We start from the raw sequence: 19,793 nt of genomic DNA, 5'->3' as shown, positions 1-19,793 counted from the left end.
AGCACTTAATTTCAGCGATTTGTGAGATCAGCCGTCGGACGTTCACCTTCAAAAGCACACATGCCCCAGGTGGAAACTGAGAGGAACAAGTGGCAGAAATCAAATCAAGAGCTGCCCTGAAACGAAGAGCAAGAATCACCACAATCCCTCCGCACCCCGACTGCTCACCATCACGAGGCGGAGAGCTAATCAGTGTCACTGTAATAGCCCAAGAATGACTACGGGAAGGTGTCAACCCAGAGAGCGGCAACTTGCCACGAGCCTCTGAAGTCATTCAGCTACCTCGTCACCCCCCCCCCGCCCCCCCCGCAAAGGTAAGAACGGCCTGGAAGCCTGAAGACTACAATCCCACTTCCTCAGTATATCATTGAGATAAGAACTATTAGCAGTGGGCCCACCTTGGCTGGGTTCTACTGGGTGCTAAGGAGTCCCCAGGGAGGGGTGGCTCAGTCAGTTAAGCGTCTGCCTTTGGCTCAGGTTATGATCTCAGGGTCCTGGGACTGGATCCTGCATCAGGTTCCCTGCATCTCTGTCTCCCTCTGCCTCTCGCTCCCCTTGCTTGTGCACACTCTCTCTCTCTCTCTTAAATAAAATCTTTATGGGGATCCCTGGGTGGCTCAGCGATTTGGCGCCTGCCTTTGGCCCAGGGCGCAGTCCTGAAGTCCTGGGATCAAGTCCTGAGTCCGGCTCCTAGCATGGAGCCTGATTCTCCCTCTGCCTATGTCTCTGCCCCTCTCTCTTTCTATGTCTATCATGAATAAATAAATAAAATCTTTAAAATAAATAAATAAAATCTTTCAAAAAAAAAAAAAAAAAAAGAAAGAAAAAGGAGTCCCCAGGGGGTTACAGGGTGCCAGCATGAGTCTGGCCGTGAGGTGAGTGTTCAGGGACAAATCATAGCTGGCCAAGCCAGGAGAATGGGGTGTGAGGAGACAGAGGATGTCCCAGCTGTGACATGTGGCAGAGACTGCTAGGTATCACCCAATATCCATTCATTCTTTCTTCCTTGGAAACAAACAGTTCTGTTTACCTCAACACATGGCCACCTAAAATAAAGATGACCTGAAATAAAAATTTCCCAACTTCTCTTACAGCTAAGTCTGGCCCCATGATAAAATTCTGGCCAAGGGTATGTGAGCAAGTGTGACTTCCAGAAAGTGTCCTTAGAGGCAAATTCATGCCTTTCTTTGTTCATTCCTCCTTCCTGCCAGCTAAGAGTGGATGTGATGGCTGGAGCTGGAGCAGTCATCTTGGACCATGAAGCTGAAGTCCCATGACTGAAGGGCAAATGCACAAGGTAGCAGGAGCCTGGGTTCCTGACACACTGGAACACCATAGCAGTTCTGGAATGTCCACCCTTGGCCTTCTTTTACATGACATAGAAATACATTTTTATCTTGTTAACCTAGTGCTGAGGGGTGGGCAGCATGTTCCTGTCACTAACAGACAAACCTAATTCTACTCACTACCATGAGGAGCTTATCTGGGAATACGCAGGTTGTCCAGTGCAGCTAGGATACAGGGGGAGAGCTAGAAGGTATTAGAAAAACATAGGCAGGGGCCACGCCAGAGAGCTCGGGGTTTCTTCAGTAGATTATGGAACTGGTGAAGGCTTTTCAGTGAGAAGGATGTAAATTGACTAGTGTTCTGGAGTCTCGAGAGTTAGAGAGAAGGGGAGACCAGGTTTCAGCCAAAAAAAATGATGGGGAAGGACAAGGAGCTACAACTTGCAACTGGAGACTTGTAGACTCACTGCGTGCTGAGAGTGAAGGAAAGCGGTTCAAGGGGACTCCTAGACCTCAGGCCGTTTCCTACAATGAGAATGTGGAAAGAAAAGCAAATGTGCCAGGGGTGGGTGAGGTGGGGGTCTGAAGTTCAAGGATGAGGCAGTTGGCCTCAAGTCCCACAGCGAGGGGCCACTGGATCTAGGAACGTCTTCTGACTTTAAGTGCAGTCCTGTGTCCCCGGGGAGTATTGTAACCCCTGGCACAGGCATGCAGTGCTGTGGTCCAAAGGTGGGCCAGGCATCCCGGCAGGTGGGGCTTTGCAAGGCAGACGCCACGGAGCTGGAGCTGGCGACAGGAAGGCCCAGGGAGCAGCGGGCGACCTCCCACTATTCTATACTTCGGGAACAGAATTCCACAACTTCATTCCTATTCCCACCCTGCTCCACCCCCCTCGGAGCAGCTGGTGTATTGAGAGCCCAAGTCTTTTCCTGAGCCCCGCTTCTTTCTCTGCCATCAGCCAGGTGATGCAGGTGCGCTCAGGAGGACAGAGACGACTGGGATTCTTAAACCGTCTCCTGCTCCTCCCAGTAATCTCTGCACAAGGAGGAGGCCACTGGCAGCCGGTTCTGGCATCCTAAGGCTTTCCTGGGATCTGGGGCTTCGCGGGCCTCAAGTCCCAAGGGAGCTGCTCAAAAGTCTCTTCCCCTTTGCCACAAAGGCGAACAACGATAGCAACCGATGCCATCTGGTGCGGTTCATCCCAAGCCACGTACTTCCATACACTGTCTCAGTTCATCTTCGCAACAGCCCCAGGAGGTAATTGTTTTTAAGACGCTCTTTTTATAAATAAGGAGATAAAGTGAGAGATGCCAAGAAACTCGCCCCAGCTTACAGCTAGTAGCAGGGGGTCTGGACGGGAGCCCTGCTGCCTGGCTCCAGGGTCCGCCCTGCTGACCGACCCGCACTGCCTCCCGCAAGGTGGGGGGGGGGGGGGTCGGCGCGGGGTGTGGGAGGAGACAGACACGGCGCGAGAATGTTGCTTCGTCTGAGTCGTAGCAAGTCAAAGCTGGAAGATCCTCGAGGGGCTGGACCCAATCCGTCAGTTTAGATGGGTAAACTGAGGTCCAGAGAGCAGAGAGACCTGTGGGCGAGCTGGGGACAGAGCCAGAAGGGGAGCCCAGAGGCTGTCCCCCCCCACTGCGCATAAGGAGCGCCCTGGCTCCGCAGCCTCGGTCCTCACGCGCATGCGCACGCTGCCCCCCACCCCCCCCCCCCAGCTGCTGCGCGGGAAGCACTAAGCAAGAAACTGAGAAGAGAGGAAGGTAAGGGCTCGTTTTCCAGAGCAGGAGCAGAGGTGACGGCAGCCAGGCCCCGGGCGGGGACGGGGAGCGGCTGGCAAGCACCCCGCAAGTGGAAACGGACCTGGCCCTGACCTGCCCGCCCGCATTCTGGCGGCCCTAACGTGACGTTGAGAGATGTCCCCCTACCCGAGGGGCCTCCGAGCGGCTCGGGGAGGCGGGCAGTGCTCCGGGGCCGGGGAGGGCCATTTCCCCTCGCGGGGCTCAGGTGCAGGGGGACCAGCCGGGGCACCAGCCGTGCCGGGAGCATCTCTGCCAGCCAAGGCGCTGGGGACAGAATGCGCATCTTCTCAGGTGCCCCTGCCCTTAGCCTGGTGCAGAGTCCGACTGGGGTCCGGGATCCCAGGAGCCTCGTGATGAGGGACGTGAGTCATCGCCACAGCGACAGAGCCCCCAGGGACACCTGCCAGGAAAAGGCCACGCAGGGAGACGGAGAGGTGCTATTATGGAAACCTATTTATTTTTATTTTTATTTTTTTTAAGATTTTATTTATTTATTCACGAGAGACACAGAGAGAGAGAGAGGCAGAGACACAGGCAGAGAGAGCAGCAGGCTCCATGCAGGGAGCCCGATGTGGGACTCGATCCGGGTTTCCAGGATAACACCCCGGGCTGCAGGCGGCGCTAAACCGCTGTGCCACCGGGGCTGCCCATGGAAACCTGTTTAAAGTCATCTCTCCAGTCACAAAGTAAGAAATGCTCACTGCAGAAAGTGAGAGAAGAATACACACGACTGCATAAGGTAAGAAAACAACAGACAATATCTGTATGAATATGTTGGCCTTTTTTCTCCCCAAATCTTTTTTCCCCTCAGCGTCTTCCTGCCCCCCACCAAAATTCTTATGTTGAAACCCTAACCCCCGATGTGACTATATTGGAGGTGGGGCCTTCGAGGAGATAATTAAGGTTTAATGAGGTCACAAGGACAGGTCCTCCATCTGATAAGACTGATATCCTTATAAGAAAAGGAAGAGACCCTAAAGATCTCTCTCTCTCTCTCTCTCTCTCCACATGTGCACCGAGGAAAGGCCACGTGAAGAGGCAGAGATGTGGCCCTCCACAAGCCATGAAGAGAGCCCTTATCAGAGACCAGGCTTTATGGCACCCTGATCTTGTACCTCTGACCTCCAGAATTGTGAGAAAATAAATCTCTGTTGTACAAGCACTCCCATCTGTGGTATTTTGATGGCAGGCCTAGGACACTGATAGACCCTGTGTGTGTGTGTGTGTGTGTGTGTGTGTGTGTGTTTGTGTGTGTGTGTAGATACTGATATCTTAACTATAGAGTCTAGACTTACTGTCTTGTTAAACTCATACAACAATCAAAGTCCATGTCTTCTTAATCCTCCCTCACAGTATTTCTCAGCCCCAAACAGGGCCTGAAAAGGAAGCTATCAGGGGTCATATAACTGGCCCAGGATCGCACAGCTAAGAAAGGCTGGAGCTAGGGTACAAATTAAGGACTGTCTCATCTTTTCCCACTGTACCAGACAACCTTCATTCAAGACAGTAAAAAGTCTGTGTTCCAGCTGCCAGACTGGCAACTTTGCCAGAGTTACAGAAGTAGTCAGCACTCTGGGAAGACACACCGGGTGGTGGTAGAGGTCCTGAGCAGATACGAAAACTGAAGGCCTGACCATGGTAAACTGGACCTGGACAAGAAGCAGGTGCTCTCACAGAGAGAAGGGCACCTCAAGTGGAAGGCCACCGCAAATCCCAAATCAGAGGTGCCTGTAATTCCCCCTGGCACCCCAGAAAGTCATTGAAAGAATCAGCAAGTATAAGAAGAATTGATGTTGGAAAGTACTTCACTGTCCAAGCTGAAGAGGTTACAAGAATAAAGCTACGAAATTCAGCCACAAAGGACTACTATGCCACTATAACAAAGGAGGAGGAAAATTTCTACAAGCTAATGGAGTGATTTTGAGAAGACACTCGGAGAGAAGCAGTGTAAAAGAGCACACAGAGCCCACTGCACTACCTTCTGTGTAAGAGCCACAGGGACTTCAGAAACCCTATACACCTGTTTGTCTTGACAAACACAAACTCAGAAGGACACATCTGAACACAGTACAGTTGGCTGCCAACAAAGGGTGGGGGTAGAGCAGGGTGGGAGGAATGTTACAGGGGTGGTTAACACTTCTCTGTAGCTTTTCGGATAGTTTTGAATTTGGAGAGCATGTTAATATTGTGCATGATTTAAAAAGAAGGAAAAGAAAACCCCAAAACTGAAACAAAATGGATACAACAGAATTTCAAATGAATTCGACAATCGCAGCGAAGAGAAACACTTCGGAGGGAGGAATCCAGGTGACTTAGGTATAAGATGCATCATGTGACTGTGCGACCCCAGGCTTGGGCAGCATGTGGAGGAAAACTGCAAATCCATCCTGAACTCCCTCCGGTAGATTTGGAGTACGGAGAGATGTGCAAAGTAATTTTCAAACTATCTTAGGGGTATTACCAATGCGAGCAAATAAATAAATGGGCACATGTGTTAGATGCAGGATCCTCACTGTGAAAGGAGGGGGAAATGCAAATATAGAATGCGGAAGGCAAGGGATACTTTATGTGGATAGACTGAATTCAGTCAGGGTCTATCATTTCTAAAACAGGCATATCTGTGTGAACATGCATGTGTCTATGCAGATGTGTCCATGAACACACGCAGGTCCATATATGCCAGTAAATACAGGAATGCGTGTATACATGTACTATTTCCTAGTTCTTTGTGCTATAAGAGCCAAGAAGCAAAGATACTTCAGTAGGCATGAACCACCTAGCACCCAGATCTTGGTTTCTAATATCAATGTTTACTTAAAAGAGCCAAGATTCCTTGGAAAAATGACATATTCCAGAGCTAAGGTAGGTTAGTATGAGGAAATAAAACTTTCCTCAATACCTCAGTGCTCCTGCTACAAGCCCTAGACGCCTATACTCTTCTATACCATCAGAATGAACTCTATAGCTATTTGTCTAATTAGTTGGTCTGCTCTGGTTCAAAACAGAATTAAATCTCTTATCTCCCCAAGAAGGCAAATGGTTATAGCTCAGACGATATATCTAGGTTAATACAGAGATATACTAAGAGGCCAGGAAACCTGGTGCAAGAGGAAAAAGGTCCAGGAACTTATAGACGTCTCTGGTTTCACATCTGAGCCAGTTTATATTCTAAAGGACTGGAGTAAGAAGGGTTCCCTTTGAGGGAGGGGACAGCTACCTCCTGCCTCTTACAAGTGGTGTGTTGGAGGGAGGGCAGAACTACCCACTTTTTGTCCCTTGCCTATGAAGTACCTTGCTAGTCATGTAGGACAACTAATGTGGCTCTCATTGCATTGCCCTAGAAGTCAGAGCTTGAGCAAGGAAGAACTAGTACGTTCATTATCTGTTGTAAAGTATTAGATCAGAAATCTATCTCTGATCCAGAATACATGTGTATATATACATTCAGCATAAAACTAATAAAGATGAAACATTTAAAACACAACAGATAAGTACAATTAGTTGGACTACCTTGTTATGCCAGAAGATACCGAACTTTAAAAAAAAAATACTAAGGAGGGCATGCATGTCACAGGGAAATAGGGGCCAGCTTCAAGGAACTCCCACCGGCCAAATCTAAGACTATTTGAACGCCAAAGTAATTCAGAACAATGATGAATTACAAACCACTGGAAAAAGAGGAATCCATGAGTTCTTACCAATCATAAATAGAGAAAGGAGAGGAGAGAGGGAGAAGATACATGGAGGAGGAGAAGGGAGGGCTCTCACTCACAGTAGAATTCCAAGTGCCAACCTAATGATGCAGAACAGAGAGAGCTATAGTTAGAAGACTACCATTTTGCAAGCATCAAAGGAAAGACTGGTTCAGGCAAAAGTGAGCCAGGAATGCTAAATATAGGAGGAAATTTTGATGAGGAGCAGAATAGTGGCACAGTGTTAAAGTGTTCAGCCATAGACTATAAGGGAAAGGTAATAGCTATACAGTGGAGAAATCAGACAATACCTTATCCAGGTGATCAGAATTAAAATCAGCTGAAGGGCAGATAGACTTTGGATGCCTCCTGGTGTGATGCTCTTAGGAGGACCCAACATCATGTGTGTGCTTTTCCAGCCAGGAATATATGAACCGAATCTAAGATAGAGAAGGCATCAGAAAAACCTCAAATAATTTATTTTTTTGAAGAAGGACTTCATTCTTCAAAAATGTCAGTGCCTTAAATGAAGAAGAAAGGCTATGGAAATATTCCAGACGAAAGAAGACTGAAGAGGCACAACAACTAAATGCACTACCAGATCATGGACAGGATCCTGTACCAAAATAAATTAATATATGCCATAAAAGACAGTATTAGGTCAATCAGCAAACAAACCTATCTGGAACTCAGATTAAAGTGTATTATCAGTGTAAACATAAAAAGTTGATAACTGTACTTTGATTGCATAAAACAATATTCTCGTTCTTAGGAAACAAAGCCTAAGGTGGTGTATTAACTTAGTCCATTCAGGAACTACTATAATAAAATACCAGAAGCTGAGTGCCTTAAATAGCAGACATTTAGTTCTCGTAGTTCCAGAGGCTGGGAAGTCCAAGGTCAAGGTACCAGCATATCTGGTTCCCCAGTGGGAGCCCACCTCCTGGCTTGCAGATGGCTGCCTTCTCCATGTCCTCATGTAGTAGAGATTTCTCTCTTCTGAGGGAATTAATCCCATCATAGAGGCCCCACCCTCAAGACTTCTTTTTCATCTGGTTATCTTCCAAAGGCCCCATAGCCAAGCACCATTGCACTGGAGGTTAGGGCTTCAACATATAAATTCAGGAGAGACACATTCAGTCTAGAACACTCTGCCCCTGGATCCTCCAAAATCACATCTTTCTCACATGCAAAACAGATGAATTCCACCCAACCTCCTAGATGTCTCAATTCATTCCTACACCAACTCTAAAGTCTGAAGTCTCATGTGAATATTATGCAAATCAGATAAGGGTGAGACAGTTCATCCTGAAGCAAAACTCTTCCCCAGCTGTGAACCTATGAAACCAGAAAAATCATGTACAAAGTACAGTGGTGGGATGGCACAGGATAGACATTCCCATTCCAAAAGGGAGAAATCAGAAGGAAAAAAGAGGTGCCAGGTCCCAAGAAAGTCCAAAACCTAGCAAAGGAAATACCACTAGATGTTAAGGCTTGAGAAGAACCCTCTTTGGTTCAGTGCTGTGCCCTATGGACCCACCAGGGCAGCGGTCCCATCTGTGTGGCTCTGCCAGGCCACAATCACACACCCAGGGCTCTGAGCAGCTACCATCTGGCCTATTAAAACCAAGGCCTCCCTCCCACCTTTGAAACCAAGGATGCAACCTTGATGATTTCTGCATCACCTTTGGGATCATGCTTTTCCTTTCATGAAGAACAATGCCCATTCGCAGCCCAAGAATATAGTTCTGGCTCATAGGACCTAAGAGGCCCACAGCCTTCCTCCACTTGGTCCCGTCTCCTTCAGCTCAAGCTGGCAGAGTTTCTGCTGTGGTGGCTGAGTAGGTCTGTGGTTCACACACTTGCTGATCTCCTTATCAAATGGTTTTGGGGCCACCCCTTCATTTTCTCTTCAGAACAATTTTTTCTTTTTCTTTCTTTTGCCATACAGATATGCCAAGAATTTTCCAAACCTTTAAGCTCTGTTTCATTTTTGCTAAACAATTCCTTTTTTAATTCATTTCTCTCTTCTCACATTTCACTAAATGAAGTCAGGGGAAACCAAGCCAGTCCTTCAACACTTTGCTTGGAAATCACCTCAAGTAAATCATCCAATTTCTTTGCTCACAAGTTCTACCTTCCACAAAACACTAGAACTCAGTTCAGCCAAAATCTCTGCCACTTTCTAACAAGGATCACTCTTTCTCCATTGTTCGAGAACATGTTCCTTATTTCCATCTGAGACCTCACCAGAAGGGCCTCTGTTATCTGCATTTCCTCCAACATTCTGTTTGTGATTATTTACATCTTCTTTTAAAAGATGGAAACTCTCTCTCCCGCCCTCCTCTCCTCTTTTTGAACCCTCACCAGAATTTCCCTTAGTATCTATATTTCTAGCATGCCCTTCAAAACTCCTCCAGCTTCTACCAATTACCCAGTTCCAGAGCCACTCCACATTGTTAGGTTTTTGTAATAGCAAAATTCTACCTCTCGGCACCAAAAACTCTTAGCTCAGGCTGCTATGACAAAATACCATAGACTGGGAGGCTTAAACAACAGACATTTACTTCTCATGGTTCTGGATGATGGGAAGTCCAAGGTCAAGGTGCTAGTAGATTTGGTTCTTAGTGAGGATGCTCGTCTTGACTTGTAAATGGCTGCCTTCCTCACATGGCAGATATTATGGCGGGGGTGGGGGCCCACGCTCAAGACTCCATCTAAATAGATTTGTCTCCCAAAGACCCTATTTCCGGATATAATCACACTGAAGATTAGAGCTTCACTATATGAATGGGGGAGGGCATAAACTTTCTGCCCACACCAAGTATTTAGGGATTGATGTCTACAATATATACAACTTCCTCTCAAATGAAAAAAAATATTACAAAGAATGAACAGAGCAGATGATACAGCAATGAGGTAAAACAAAGAAATAGTGAGTGCCTCTGGATAAACAGTATACAGGCATTCTTCCTATTAGACATATTATTGCAACTTTTTTTGCAAGTTTTAAAGTACTTCCAAATCACAAGTTCAAAAAAAATTTTTTTAAGAACTTAGAGAAGTTTGGAGGCAGTCCATTGAGTGAGCAGAAGGTTCTCTAGACTATGCTTCATTCAACAAATATTTATTGCATGCCTACCACGTATTGGGCACTGGTCCTGGTACTTGGGTATATACAGTGAACAAAACAGACAAACACATCTCCTCTCGGAGACAGAACATCATGGTGGGAGAGCCAGGCAACAGGTGAGATGGGTAACTCCAAGGAGGGAGTGAGAGGCGTGGACTGGGAAGGTTCCAGAAGAGAGCCAGTGAGGAGTCTGACCCAGCTGTGAGGAGGCCTTCATCCTGTCCAGGCCTGCCATTACCTTCTGTGTTGTGCAGGCCACCTTCTCTTCCCGGGCCTGGGTCATCTTGTTTGGAAAATGAAATGACCCAGTAAGACCCTGAGCTCCACAAGGGCAGGGAGCATGTCTGTCTGTTTTACTGCTATTGTGGGCTGCTCAATTCCAGCTCCCTTCACAGAGGCTGGCACAGGGCAGGTGATCAAATAAGAACTTCTGGAATGAATTCATGGCTCGTTGATCTTCAAAGTCCTTTTAAGCTCTGTGAATTCCAATACTGCCTGAATCACCCCAAAGGATGTCTCCTATCACATCAGACATCACATCATTTTCTACAGACATTAAAAGGATAATGAGAGAAATACAGTAAATCTTTTACAAGAGAATAATGAGGTAATATTATGAACAACTTCATGCCAATAAATTCAATAACTTAGAAGAAATGAACAAATTTCTTGAAAGATACAAACTTCCAAAGGTTAGTCAAGAAGGAACAGGTAACATGAATAGCCCTAAATCTTTTCCTTTTTTTTAAAGATTATATTTATTTATTTGACAGAGAGAGTGAGAGAACACAAGCAGAGGGAGAGGCAGGCAGAAGGTGAAGCAGGCTCCCTGCTGACAAGGAGCCTGATGTGGGGCTCGATCCCAGGACCCCAGGATCAGGATCTGAGCTGAACCCAGACGCTTAACTGACTGAGCCACTCAGAAGCCCCGAATAGCCCTAAATCTATTAAAGAAATTGAGTTTATAGCTAAAAACTTCCCACAAGGTAAATTAGGCTTTACTGGCAAACTCTACAACATGCAAAAAAAAAAGAAAAAGAAAAGAAAGAAAAATACCAACTCTACACAAACTCTTCCAGAAAACTGGCAAACAAACTTTGATCCAAATCCCTCCTCTATCACATCTTTTCTGCCCTCCCCTGAGGAATTCACTCAGACTCTTTGAACCTAGATATCCTCATATAAAATAGTGGTTGCTGATCACGCTTCACAGCAGTGATCCCAAGATCAAGTGAGATAAGATATGTATGGGCCTCAGACAGAAGAAGTATTAAAGAAGTGGCACCAGCTGTGGTCTCAGGCTAAGCCTCAGTAAGTGATCTGGGAATGTCCCGGTTGAAGTCCAATCAGGACGCCCCGTTGCCACGTACGACATAGGCTTTCTCTCCCTAACCTGGAAGAGGGCTTCTTAGGCAAACCTACCACAGCTTTAAAGGAAATCTTCGCAGGATGGAGACTTACCTCTCCACTAACCACCTGGAAGAAATGCCTAAGGAGGGGCAGCCTCCCAAATCCAAGAGAATTTCAGGGCTCCTCCAAGCTCCCTCTTCTTGATCGCTGCCCCTACCGATCTGGAGATCATACCCATTCTCTCTGAAGTCACAGTCTCCAGCCCCAAAGTGGCCAGCATGGCCTGGAAATCCTGTTCCATTCCTCTGTCTGGCTCCTTCCTCTGCTCGCTTCAGGCCTTCTTTGCTCAAACCTCCTCTACTGAAACCTCACTTCCCCTCAGTCTCCTTACAAAAAAAAAACAAACAAAAACAAAAACAAACAACAACAACTTCTCTACATCCTACTTTTTTGGAGAAAATAGCAGCCCTTTCATCCTTCCACTCCAAATGGCCTCTTGCTACATCTTTCCTAGCCTTCTTCTCTTCTGACTCCCTCCTGTGGGGGGCTTGATTCTCAGCTGGGCTTTGGATCAATCCCTCCACCCCATCACTTAGGTATTATCCCCTCTTTTTAGTATATTCAGTTTCTCCCTCCATCATTTGGTTTCTCCTCATTGACCTAAAAGAAAATGATGGTGGTAAAATATACCTACCATAAAATGTACCATTTCCACCATTTTTAAGTGTACCGCTCAGTGGCATTAAGTGCATCCATGCTGTCATACAACCATTACACCATCCGTCTCTAGAACTTCTTCATTGTCCCAAAACAAAACTTTCTACCTATTAAACAATAATTCCTCGCCACCCCCAGAAACCACCATTCTACACTCTGTCTTTATGAATCTGATGACTCTGGGAAGCTCATGTAAGTGCACCCACACAGCACATGCTCTCTTGTGACTGTCTTCCCAGTGACTTGTAAACTTACTCAGTTCTCTCCAATCTAAAAAAAAAAAAAAAAAAAAAAAAAAAAAGAAAAGAAAAGAACAGAAACTGGTGCTGGAACTCTTGACTCTCTAGGACTCCCTGCCCTGCTTCTCTTCTGCCCTACAGAGCTAGCCTTTCTGAAAGAACTGTACACATTGGCCTTCCCCACTCACTCCTGACCCTAGGCTCCAATTGGCATCTGGCTTCCCTGCTCTCCCAAACAGCTGCTGACGAAGGTCACCAGTGGCCTCCCTTTGGGCAGAGAGAAAACAATGCTTTTCAGGCCTCACCTCAGTGGGCCTTGGCAGCATTGGACATTGCTGACTACCCTCTCTTTTTGTTTTCATTACCCAAAGCCCCTGCATAGAACTTCTGTCTACACCCTGTCCCTCATGCTTTTATTTGGCCCCACTGTTTCATTGCCTCACATATAAAAATGACTGGCAAAGGGACACCTGTGGCTCAGTGGTTGAGCATCGGCCTTCGCCTCAGGGTGTGATCCCGGGGTCCTGGAATCGAGTCCCACATCAGGCTCCCCCCAGGCAGCCTGCTTCTCCCTCTGCCTGTGTCTCTGCCTCTCTCTCTGTATCTCTCATGAATAAGTAAATAAAATCTTTTTTTTTTTTTTAAAAAAAAGGCAAATTCTCACCTCCAGCCCAGAGGTCACCATTGAGCTCCAACCCCCTCTGTAGAGCTTCCTACTTGACATCTCTTCACAGGTCTCTATGAGGCAGCTCAGATTAACCCCATCCAGAACCAGAGTTTTTAATCCTACCCTCCTCTCTGACCCTAGCCCACACAACCCAAAACGTCTTCAAGCACTTGCAATCCCAGTGACTTCCAGCTGGTCAACAACACGAGCCAGAAATCCAGTAGCACCTGCAGCCCCTCTCCCTTCACCCCCCGCTGCTGACCCACTAATGCCTCAGGACCACACATGCCAATCCATCTCAAATCCATTCCATTCCATTCTCATGCTTACCCTCATTTCTCCTCTGCTGCAACTGTTAGCATTGCCCTGCAAGAGCCTCCTAACTGTGTCTCTATGCACCGCAGGGCTATCAGATGGATGCCAGCAACCTTTGCAGAGAGCACGTCTGGTCATGCCACAGAGATTAGCCCTGGCTGCAGCACCAGGGCATGGCTCCCCCTCACCTTCAGCCTCAGTGCTCAACACACCCCCACACGTGCTCCCCACCCCCTGGGCCCTTATCTTCCCTTGCCCTGTCCATACATGGCCTCACATAGGCTGTTGTCTCTTTAGGCAAGGCCCTCGCTCTTCTCAACCTCTATACCCACACAGCTGACTCACCTCCTCACGACTCCTGATGTCCCTGACCAGGGAGAGTTTCCTTGAATGGGCTCTGGGAGCACCTTGATCCTGTCCTTTGTAGTTCTCTGTTGCAACCATCTGTCTCTGCATAGCAACTGATCGCAGCCATAGGTGGCAGGTGAAGGCACCCAGCCTTCTGGGCTCACCACTGTATCCCCCAAACCCATCTCAGCGCCGCCCCACATGAATGTAAGAGTAGCTATCATCCACTAATGTATATGCCAGGTACTAGGGGCTCTCCGTGGTCTTCTCGCTTATTCCTCCTAACAACCTTGTGCCATGAAGAAGGTACTACTATTCTCCCCTCCACGCCTGAACAGATGGAGGCATAAGTAACTTATGCACGATCATTTAGCTATTAAGAAGTAGAGCCAGGGTCTCAGCCCTAGGCAGGCTAACTGCAAACCGATGTGCTGACTACTGCATTTCACTCGGTACTGTCCATATTTGTGAAACGGGGAAGGGAGGGATAGAGGGAGGCAAAGGTGGATCTTTGGGTACCACCTTATACAGAAGTAGAGGTCAAGCTATAGGCACTACCTGAGCTCTCCCACTCTAGGATTTCTTTGACTGGGGCATGAGAAGGAAAAGGAGAAAGAAGGGAAAGCTCATCCCACCTTCTCTGCCTGATTTTCTAGACTTGCCAGGTCCAAGCAGCCATGAAGCTCCAGCCTCATCTCCTCTCGAGGGCAACACAAAGCCATCCCCACCCCCTTGCCAGTGAGACCTGTTTGGATGTCTCCTTCATTGCCTATGTATCTCTGTCCTGCCGATACCACTTTTAAGAATGCCTATTACTCTTTCTCCAAATCCTACCCATCTTTCAAAGCCTACTCTGGTGCCACATGCTCCAGAGCTCCATAGTCTCCTGTTCACCAATCTAGTTCTTTTATTCTGCCCTCTTCTAGTTTATAATACAAGTCATATAAAACCCAAATATGAGGTTAAATAATAAATAGGAACTGAAAACGCATAGAGTCTACTGAGGATATTACAGTGACAAAGAGTGACATTATCACCAAGGGATTTGAGAAAGAAAAGAAAACAAAATGGCAGCCACTTGCAAAGAAGTTAAGTTCGTCAATCCCAGTCCCTTCATAGAAAGGTTCCTATGACTGTGGGCCTCAGATGGAAAGTGGGCCATGCAAGAGGCAGCTTCTGCCCAGCTGGTGAGTTCCTGAGGGGCAAACAGCGAAGAGACTGCTGTCTGAGGGAAACAGAAGTAGGGCCTTGTGCCAGAGGGGTGGAGAACTGGAACAGTTCAAAGGGCACTTATGATCACTCCCAGGATGTGCTCCACAGCCACAGAGTCCCAGGCAACGTAGAGTCTACACACTGACATAAAAACGTAAAAACATAAAAACCCCAAGGTTTATGTGCTTACACAGAGAACAACAAACATTGATGGTTGTGAGCAAGGTGAATGTGTTTGTAGACCTCTCACGCTAGTTTTGGTATACGGGTCATCGTTTTGTTTTTTTGTTTTTTGTTTTTGTTTTTGTTTTTTACCACTCATTAAATTTTTTAACAGAACTTTGTGGCAAGAGTATTTCTCAAGTCCCCATTAGTTTTGAGAAATCAGTATGTGCTACCTGGAAATACTTCAGGAAACTAATTCTCTTGCAGAATTCATGAGGGCAATGCAACACTTCTAGTGCCATAAAACACATCATCATCTGGTGCTGATGTCTTATGTTACTTGTAAACTATTTTATAGCTTATCAAACACACCCACATTTATTGCTCCCCTTACGTTTCAGAGTATCCCTCACTCTGATATTCTCTGCCATGTTGTCCCTCGTGCAATACTCACATACAACCGGGCAGCTATGGAGACAGCAGAACTCTGCTTTCTCAGGGCACTGGACACCTCTGTTAATGCCATCTGATGCCACTGGTGCTTTTTCATGAACACATCACCACGCTGGGTCTTAGAATGACCTCAGGAAGGTCATGGGACTTAATTTGGCAGTTCTGCTATGCTCCCAGTAGGTGGGTTCTACATTAGGATCTATACTGTGATCCTTCTCTCACTCCAGATCCACACAGAAGAAATTTTACCTGAGAGTTCATCAGGCGAATGGTGGTTTTCGTGCCCACATCTTGTTGGAAACTGGCTGTGGGTGCCCCATTAAACCTCAGGACTGCGTCATGATCATCTATAAACCACAAGGAAAGAGAAAAGAGGTGATGAGCACCAGCAACATGCAGAAACAGAGGAAGGTCTGGAGGGAGAGAGGGCAGGAAGAAGGGGAGGGGCAAGAGAATACTACTTCCTAATCTTTATCCCATCATGATCCCCATCACAAGAGAAAAGGATCATATTTATATGGGGCATTCTGGTACAGTTTGTAGACAGAGATGACCACCCACCTGCCTGGCAAAACCTAACGAGGCTCGTATTGTTGCATCCCTGAAATGCATTCCATGACTCCAGTAGGCCTGGGCACAACAGAAAGGTGAATAGGGCCAGCGTGCTACCTCAGATGTAATCACTATCCCAGTTACCAAAGGAGCAAACCAGATATTCTCTTGGTGTTACCAGTAGGTCACACTTCCACCTCCATCAGAAAAATGAAGACGCTTCCCTAAGCTCAGTGTAACCCACAAGTGCAAAGTCCGCATAGCACTCTGAAAAGCTTGCAATGCTCAGTAAATTGGAGAGATTTACTATGGTATCCAAGACAACTCCCCGAGTGTTCCATTATGAACCTGAGGCCCAGGAAGGCTCACAAACCTGAGTGGTGGTAGAGATGGAACAGAAGGTCAGAGATCGAAACTAAATCCCACATTTTCTATTTTTTTTTGTCAGAAATAGTGTCCTAAATCCAGGCAAAATCAGACAGATTATGTTTTTAAAAATTCCCTGGCTCTAGTTCCCTGTCCCTTGTAGGTGTTTCAGCAGAGATTGGAAGACTTGGAGAATTTTTTCTATTTGGCTTTGACCAATCTTCTGAGGGAGAGGACTAATGACTTTTAAGCTCTATCCCAATCCTGAGCCAACCTCCCATGAGCTCATCCTAACCTTACTTGATTCAAGCAAGTTTAGGGTTCACCACTGCAATCTGCACAAGGTTTGGAGGACAACCCAATTTTCTGTTGTTTTATTTCCCTCCTCGCAGGAAATTTATTTGGAGTGGTTCTTCATCCACAAAGGTGACACCAGAAGGTGAGGGGCTGGGAGGAACTTGGCTCAACACAAAATGATCTGTAAAAACAATGCCCACGGAATTAAGAGATGAAAGCCTCCCTCTTTACTTAAATTCTAACATAGTCTTTAAGCCTCAGGGGACTAGACATATCATCTAGTCACAAAAACAACCCTATCTCCATCCTGGGACAAAACTCATCAAAACGGTTTGAAAATTCCATGAGATGTACATAGTCCAAACTTTATCAGCCTCCAGGGCAGACCCCCTGAACTGCAAATAGGGCAGAAGGCACACCTTTACACAACTCAGATTGCAACACGCTTGTCAGTATCAGCCGCTGGCTTCGAAAATGACTGGCAGTAATCACACCAGAAAAGAAGATCCATCAGAAGCTTCGCTTGGTCAGCTTCTCCATTTCACAGGTGAGCAAATGACTAATCTGAGCATCCCGGTACCCAAACAGGACCAACTCCGACGGAGTCACTGAGAACTGGATAAAAGGATTATTTACAAAGTTGTAGGCAGAATTTAAAGAAATCCACAGGAAATGGCCAATACCCCAGGGTTGGCTGCAGCAGGGGCCACTACTGGCCTGCCCCAGATGTGGCAAGAAGAGTAGAGGCCCGAGCTGAAGAAGGCCACTTGTGCGCAATGGTGGCCCGTAGGGAAACACGGCTATGGGTGATGTCCAGCCAGCGAGGATGGAATCGGTACCCCAACCTCTCTCTCCTCCTTCCCTTGGCTTCTTGGCCTGAGGGAAAAGAAGAGAGAGAGACTCAGAGGCAGAGAGGCACTTGAAAGGGGCCAGACTGTGAGCTGAGAAAGAAGCAGCCTGTGAGCATTCTGCAGTGAGAGAGCTGGTGGGGGGGGTGGAGGGAGTGAGGGACAGACACCCCAACTTCACTCTCTTCCTTCTCAGCTTTGGAGCAGGACTTCTACTGTCTGGTCCCAAATAAAATCCAGAGAGCATGGAAGCCCAAGTGACACAATCCCAAATTTAACCTCTCAGGGCCCAAAGTGAGCCAAAAAAGGGAAGAGCATGGGGCCGAGGGGTAAATGGAGAGCATCCAGCATAGGGGAGGCTTAGGAGCCATCCCTGGTACTGACCATAAGAAAAGAAAAATGTATTTGTTCACTTAACAAATACTGATTAAGCACCTACTCCCGTCAGGCACAGTTCTGGGCACTGGAGACAATGGCTGTAAGCAAGAAAGACAAGGTCCTTGCCCTCAGAGCTCTTGCCATCCACAGCAAGGAGGGAGCCAACAAAGAAGCACAACCAGCTGCACGTGGGACGGTTACAGTCTGTGATTAATACCATGGCACGAATAAACTAGGTGGTGTGACAGAGATCCTGCGGGAATCTCCTGTGGACAGAGGGAGGATTCAGGAGCATGCCTTTGAGCTGAACCCAAAGGAGGGCCACCCACGGGGAGGGTCCCGGGAAGCACGTTCCAGCCAGAGGAGGCAGTGTCATCGGGGCCCCAAGGACAGTAAGTACTTGGCTGGAGACGAGTGAGTGAGGGGAAGAAAAAGAAAAATGCAGCTAAAGAAGCTGGCATGAACCAGGCCGCACAGGGTGTGGAGGCCAGGTACGAAGTCTGGATTTTATTCTAAGGAGAAAAAAATATATATCAGTCAAAGAAGATAACTCTAAAATTGACTACTAAATTGGGCTCCTAAAGAAAGAGGACGGCAGCCTTGTTCACCAAACTATCTTTTGCTATCGGAGGCTGAAGAAGTCCTCAAGTCAGACAGGCCTCTAGGAAATCACCAGCAGAGAAATCCACAGCTACCGGGACCCCCACAAATGAGCCTTTGCCAGGGGGAGGCTGCAGAACACAGCGGCCACCACTGCTGTTGAGCTTAGAATGAGAGGACAGAAAAAGACACAAATTAGAAAATGCGGAAATAAATGCACCACCATGTGCGTGTCTAGAATATTCAACAGAGTCAGCTCCTTAGTAAATTCATCAATACACCAAAATCCACGGTCTGCAGGTATAGTAGCTCTAAATAGCTGGAAATTGGAATGAAAGGAATTTTATCACAATTTAGACCAAGCTTTTTTTAAGATTTTCAAGTTAGCTTCATGAATCAGGTAATCACATTTGGGAGGCTATATTCTGCTCCCGGTTAGGAAAATTAGATATAATACACATCAGGGCCGGACAATTATGGCCTGAAGGCAAAAATCTGGCCTGTTCTCCATTTTGGTTAACAAAGTTTTACTGGAACATAGCCAGGCCCGTTCATTTACTACTGTCTAGTTTGCTTTTGCACTACGACAGCAGAGTGGAGTAGCTGCGAGAGACACTGTATGAACTCAACACCAAAAATATTTGCCGTCCGGCCCTTTACAGGAAGTGTTTGCTGACCCCTGATAGAAGCAATCCTATTTTCTGAGCTATACAATCCAAGGATGTCTTCTCAGACCTCACTCTGCACAGAACCCCATCTGCCCCAAATCTACCCAAACTCTGCTCCCCTTGCCTCCCATCGCAAGGCATACACCTGCTTCTCCCTGTTCCTTCTCTCTGGCCTTCAGAAAGCCTGCCTTCCCTGTTCTTTCCCTTACATCTTGTCCCTTACATCTCTACACTTTCCGTAGGCTCTCTCCTGAGCCCTCTCTCCTGACTACAACTGTTTCCTAGGGACAAATGACCCCTGCCTGAATCTGATCTCCCTGCCCACAACCTCCCCCCCCACCTGACCCTTCCCCCAGAATCAAAAGCCTAACTGCATAGATATCTACTCAGAGAAATCCACAAACACTTCAGATTCAGCCCCTCCCAGACAGCACCTACCCTCCTCCAAAAGCATGCTCCCCTATAATTCGAGATACCCTCCCAAGTTAGAGACTCTGGCTCCCATCTGTCCCTCAAGGTCATTTCTAGTTAAATAATTTCTGTCTCTTCTCAAATCAGACCTGTTCTTTCCACCACCACCACGATCACTGCTCCAGCAGGCCTGGCACTTCTCATCTGGAAGTGGCAATAATCCCTGAGAATAGATCACATAGCACTCCCCCTAGACAAGGGGGTTCAGAGAAATGAGAAATCCCTCCAAAATGC

General features: G+C 47.0%; 1 protein-coding gene and 1 long non-coding RNA gene across 8 annotated transcripts in view; one reads left to right on the top strand and one right to left on the bottom strand.

Annotated features, from left to right (window-relative positions):
- The window catches only part of ST6GAL1 (ST6 beta-galactoside alpha-2,6-sialyltransferase 1), a 121,974-nt gene that overhangs the window by 7,085 nt on the left and 95,096 nt on the right, over positions 1-19,793 (bottom strand). For all 7 annotated transcript variants that reach the window (XM_072807773.1, XM_072807775.1, XM_072807771.1 and 4 more), the window contains one exon: positions 15,629-15,726. In XM_072807773.1, coding sequence (XP_072663874.1) covers positions 15,629-15,726 — 98 coding nt within the window. The remainder of the gene's footprint in view (positions 1-15,628; positions 15,727-19,793) is intronic.
- Positions 834-4,428, top strand: LOC140622159 (uncharacterized). Its single transcript, XR_012021859.1, has 3 exons — positions 834-1,297; positions 2,245-2,543; positions 3,569-4,428. It is a non-coding gene; the product is annotated as an uncharacterized lncRNA (long non-coding RNA).

The sequence above is a fragment of the Canis lupus genome, chromosome 31, assembly GCF_048164855.1.
Source record: "Canis lupus baileyi chromosome 31, mCanLup2.hap1, whole genome shotgun sequence".
Taxonomy (NCBI): Eukaryota; Metazoa; Chordata; class Mammalia; order Carnivora; family Canidae; genus Canis; species Canis lupus.
Note: the sequence above shows the minus strand (reverse complement) of the source record. Positions and strands in the feature narration are given on the sequence as shown.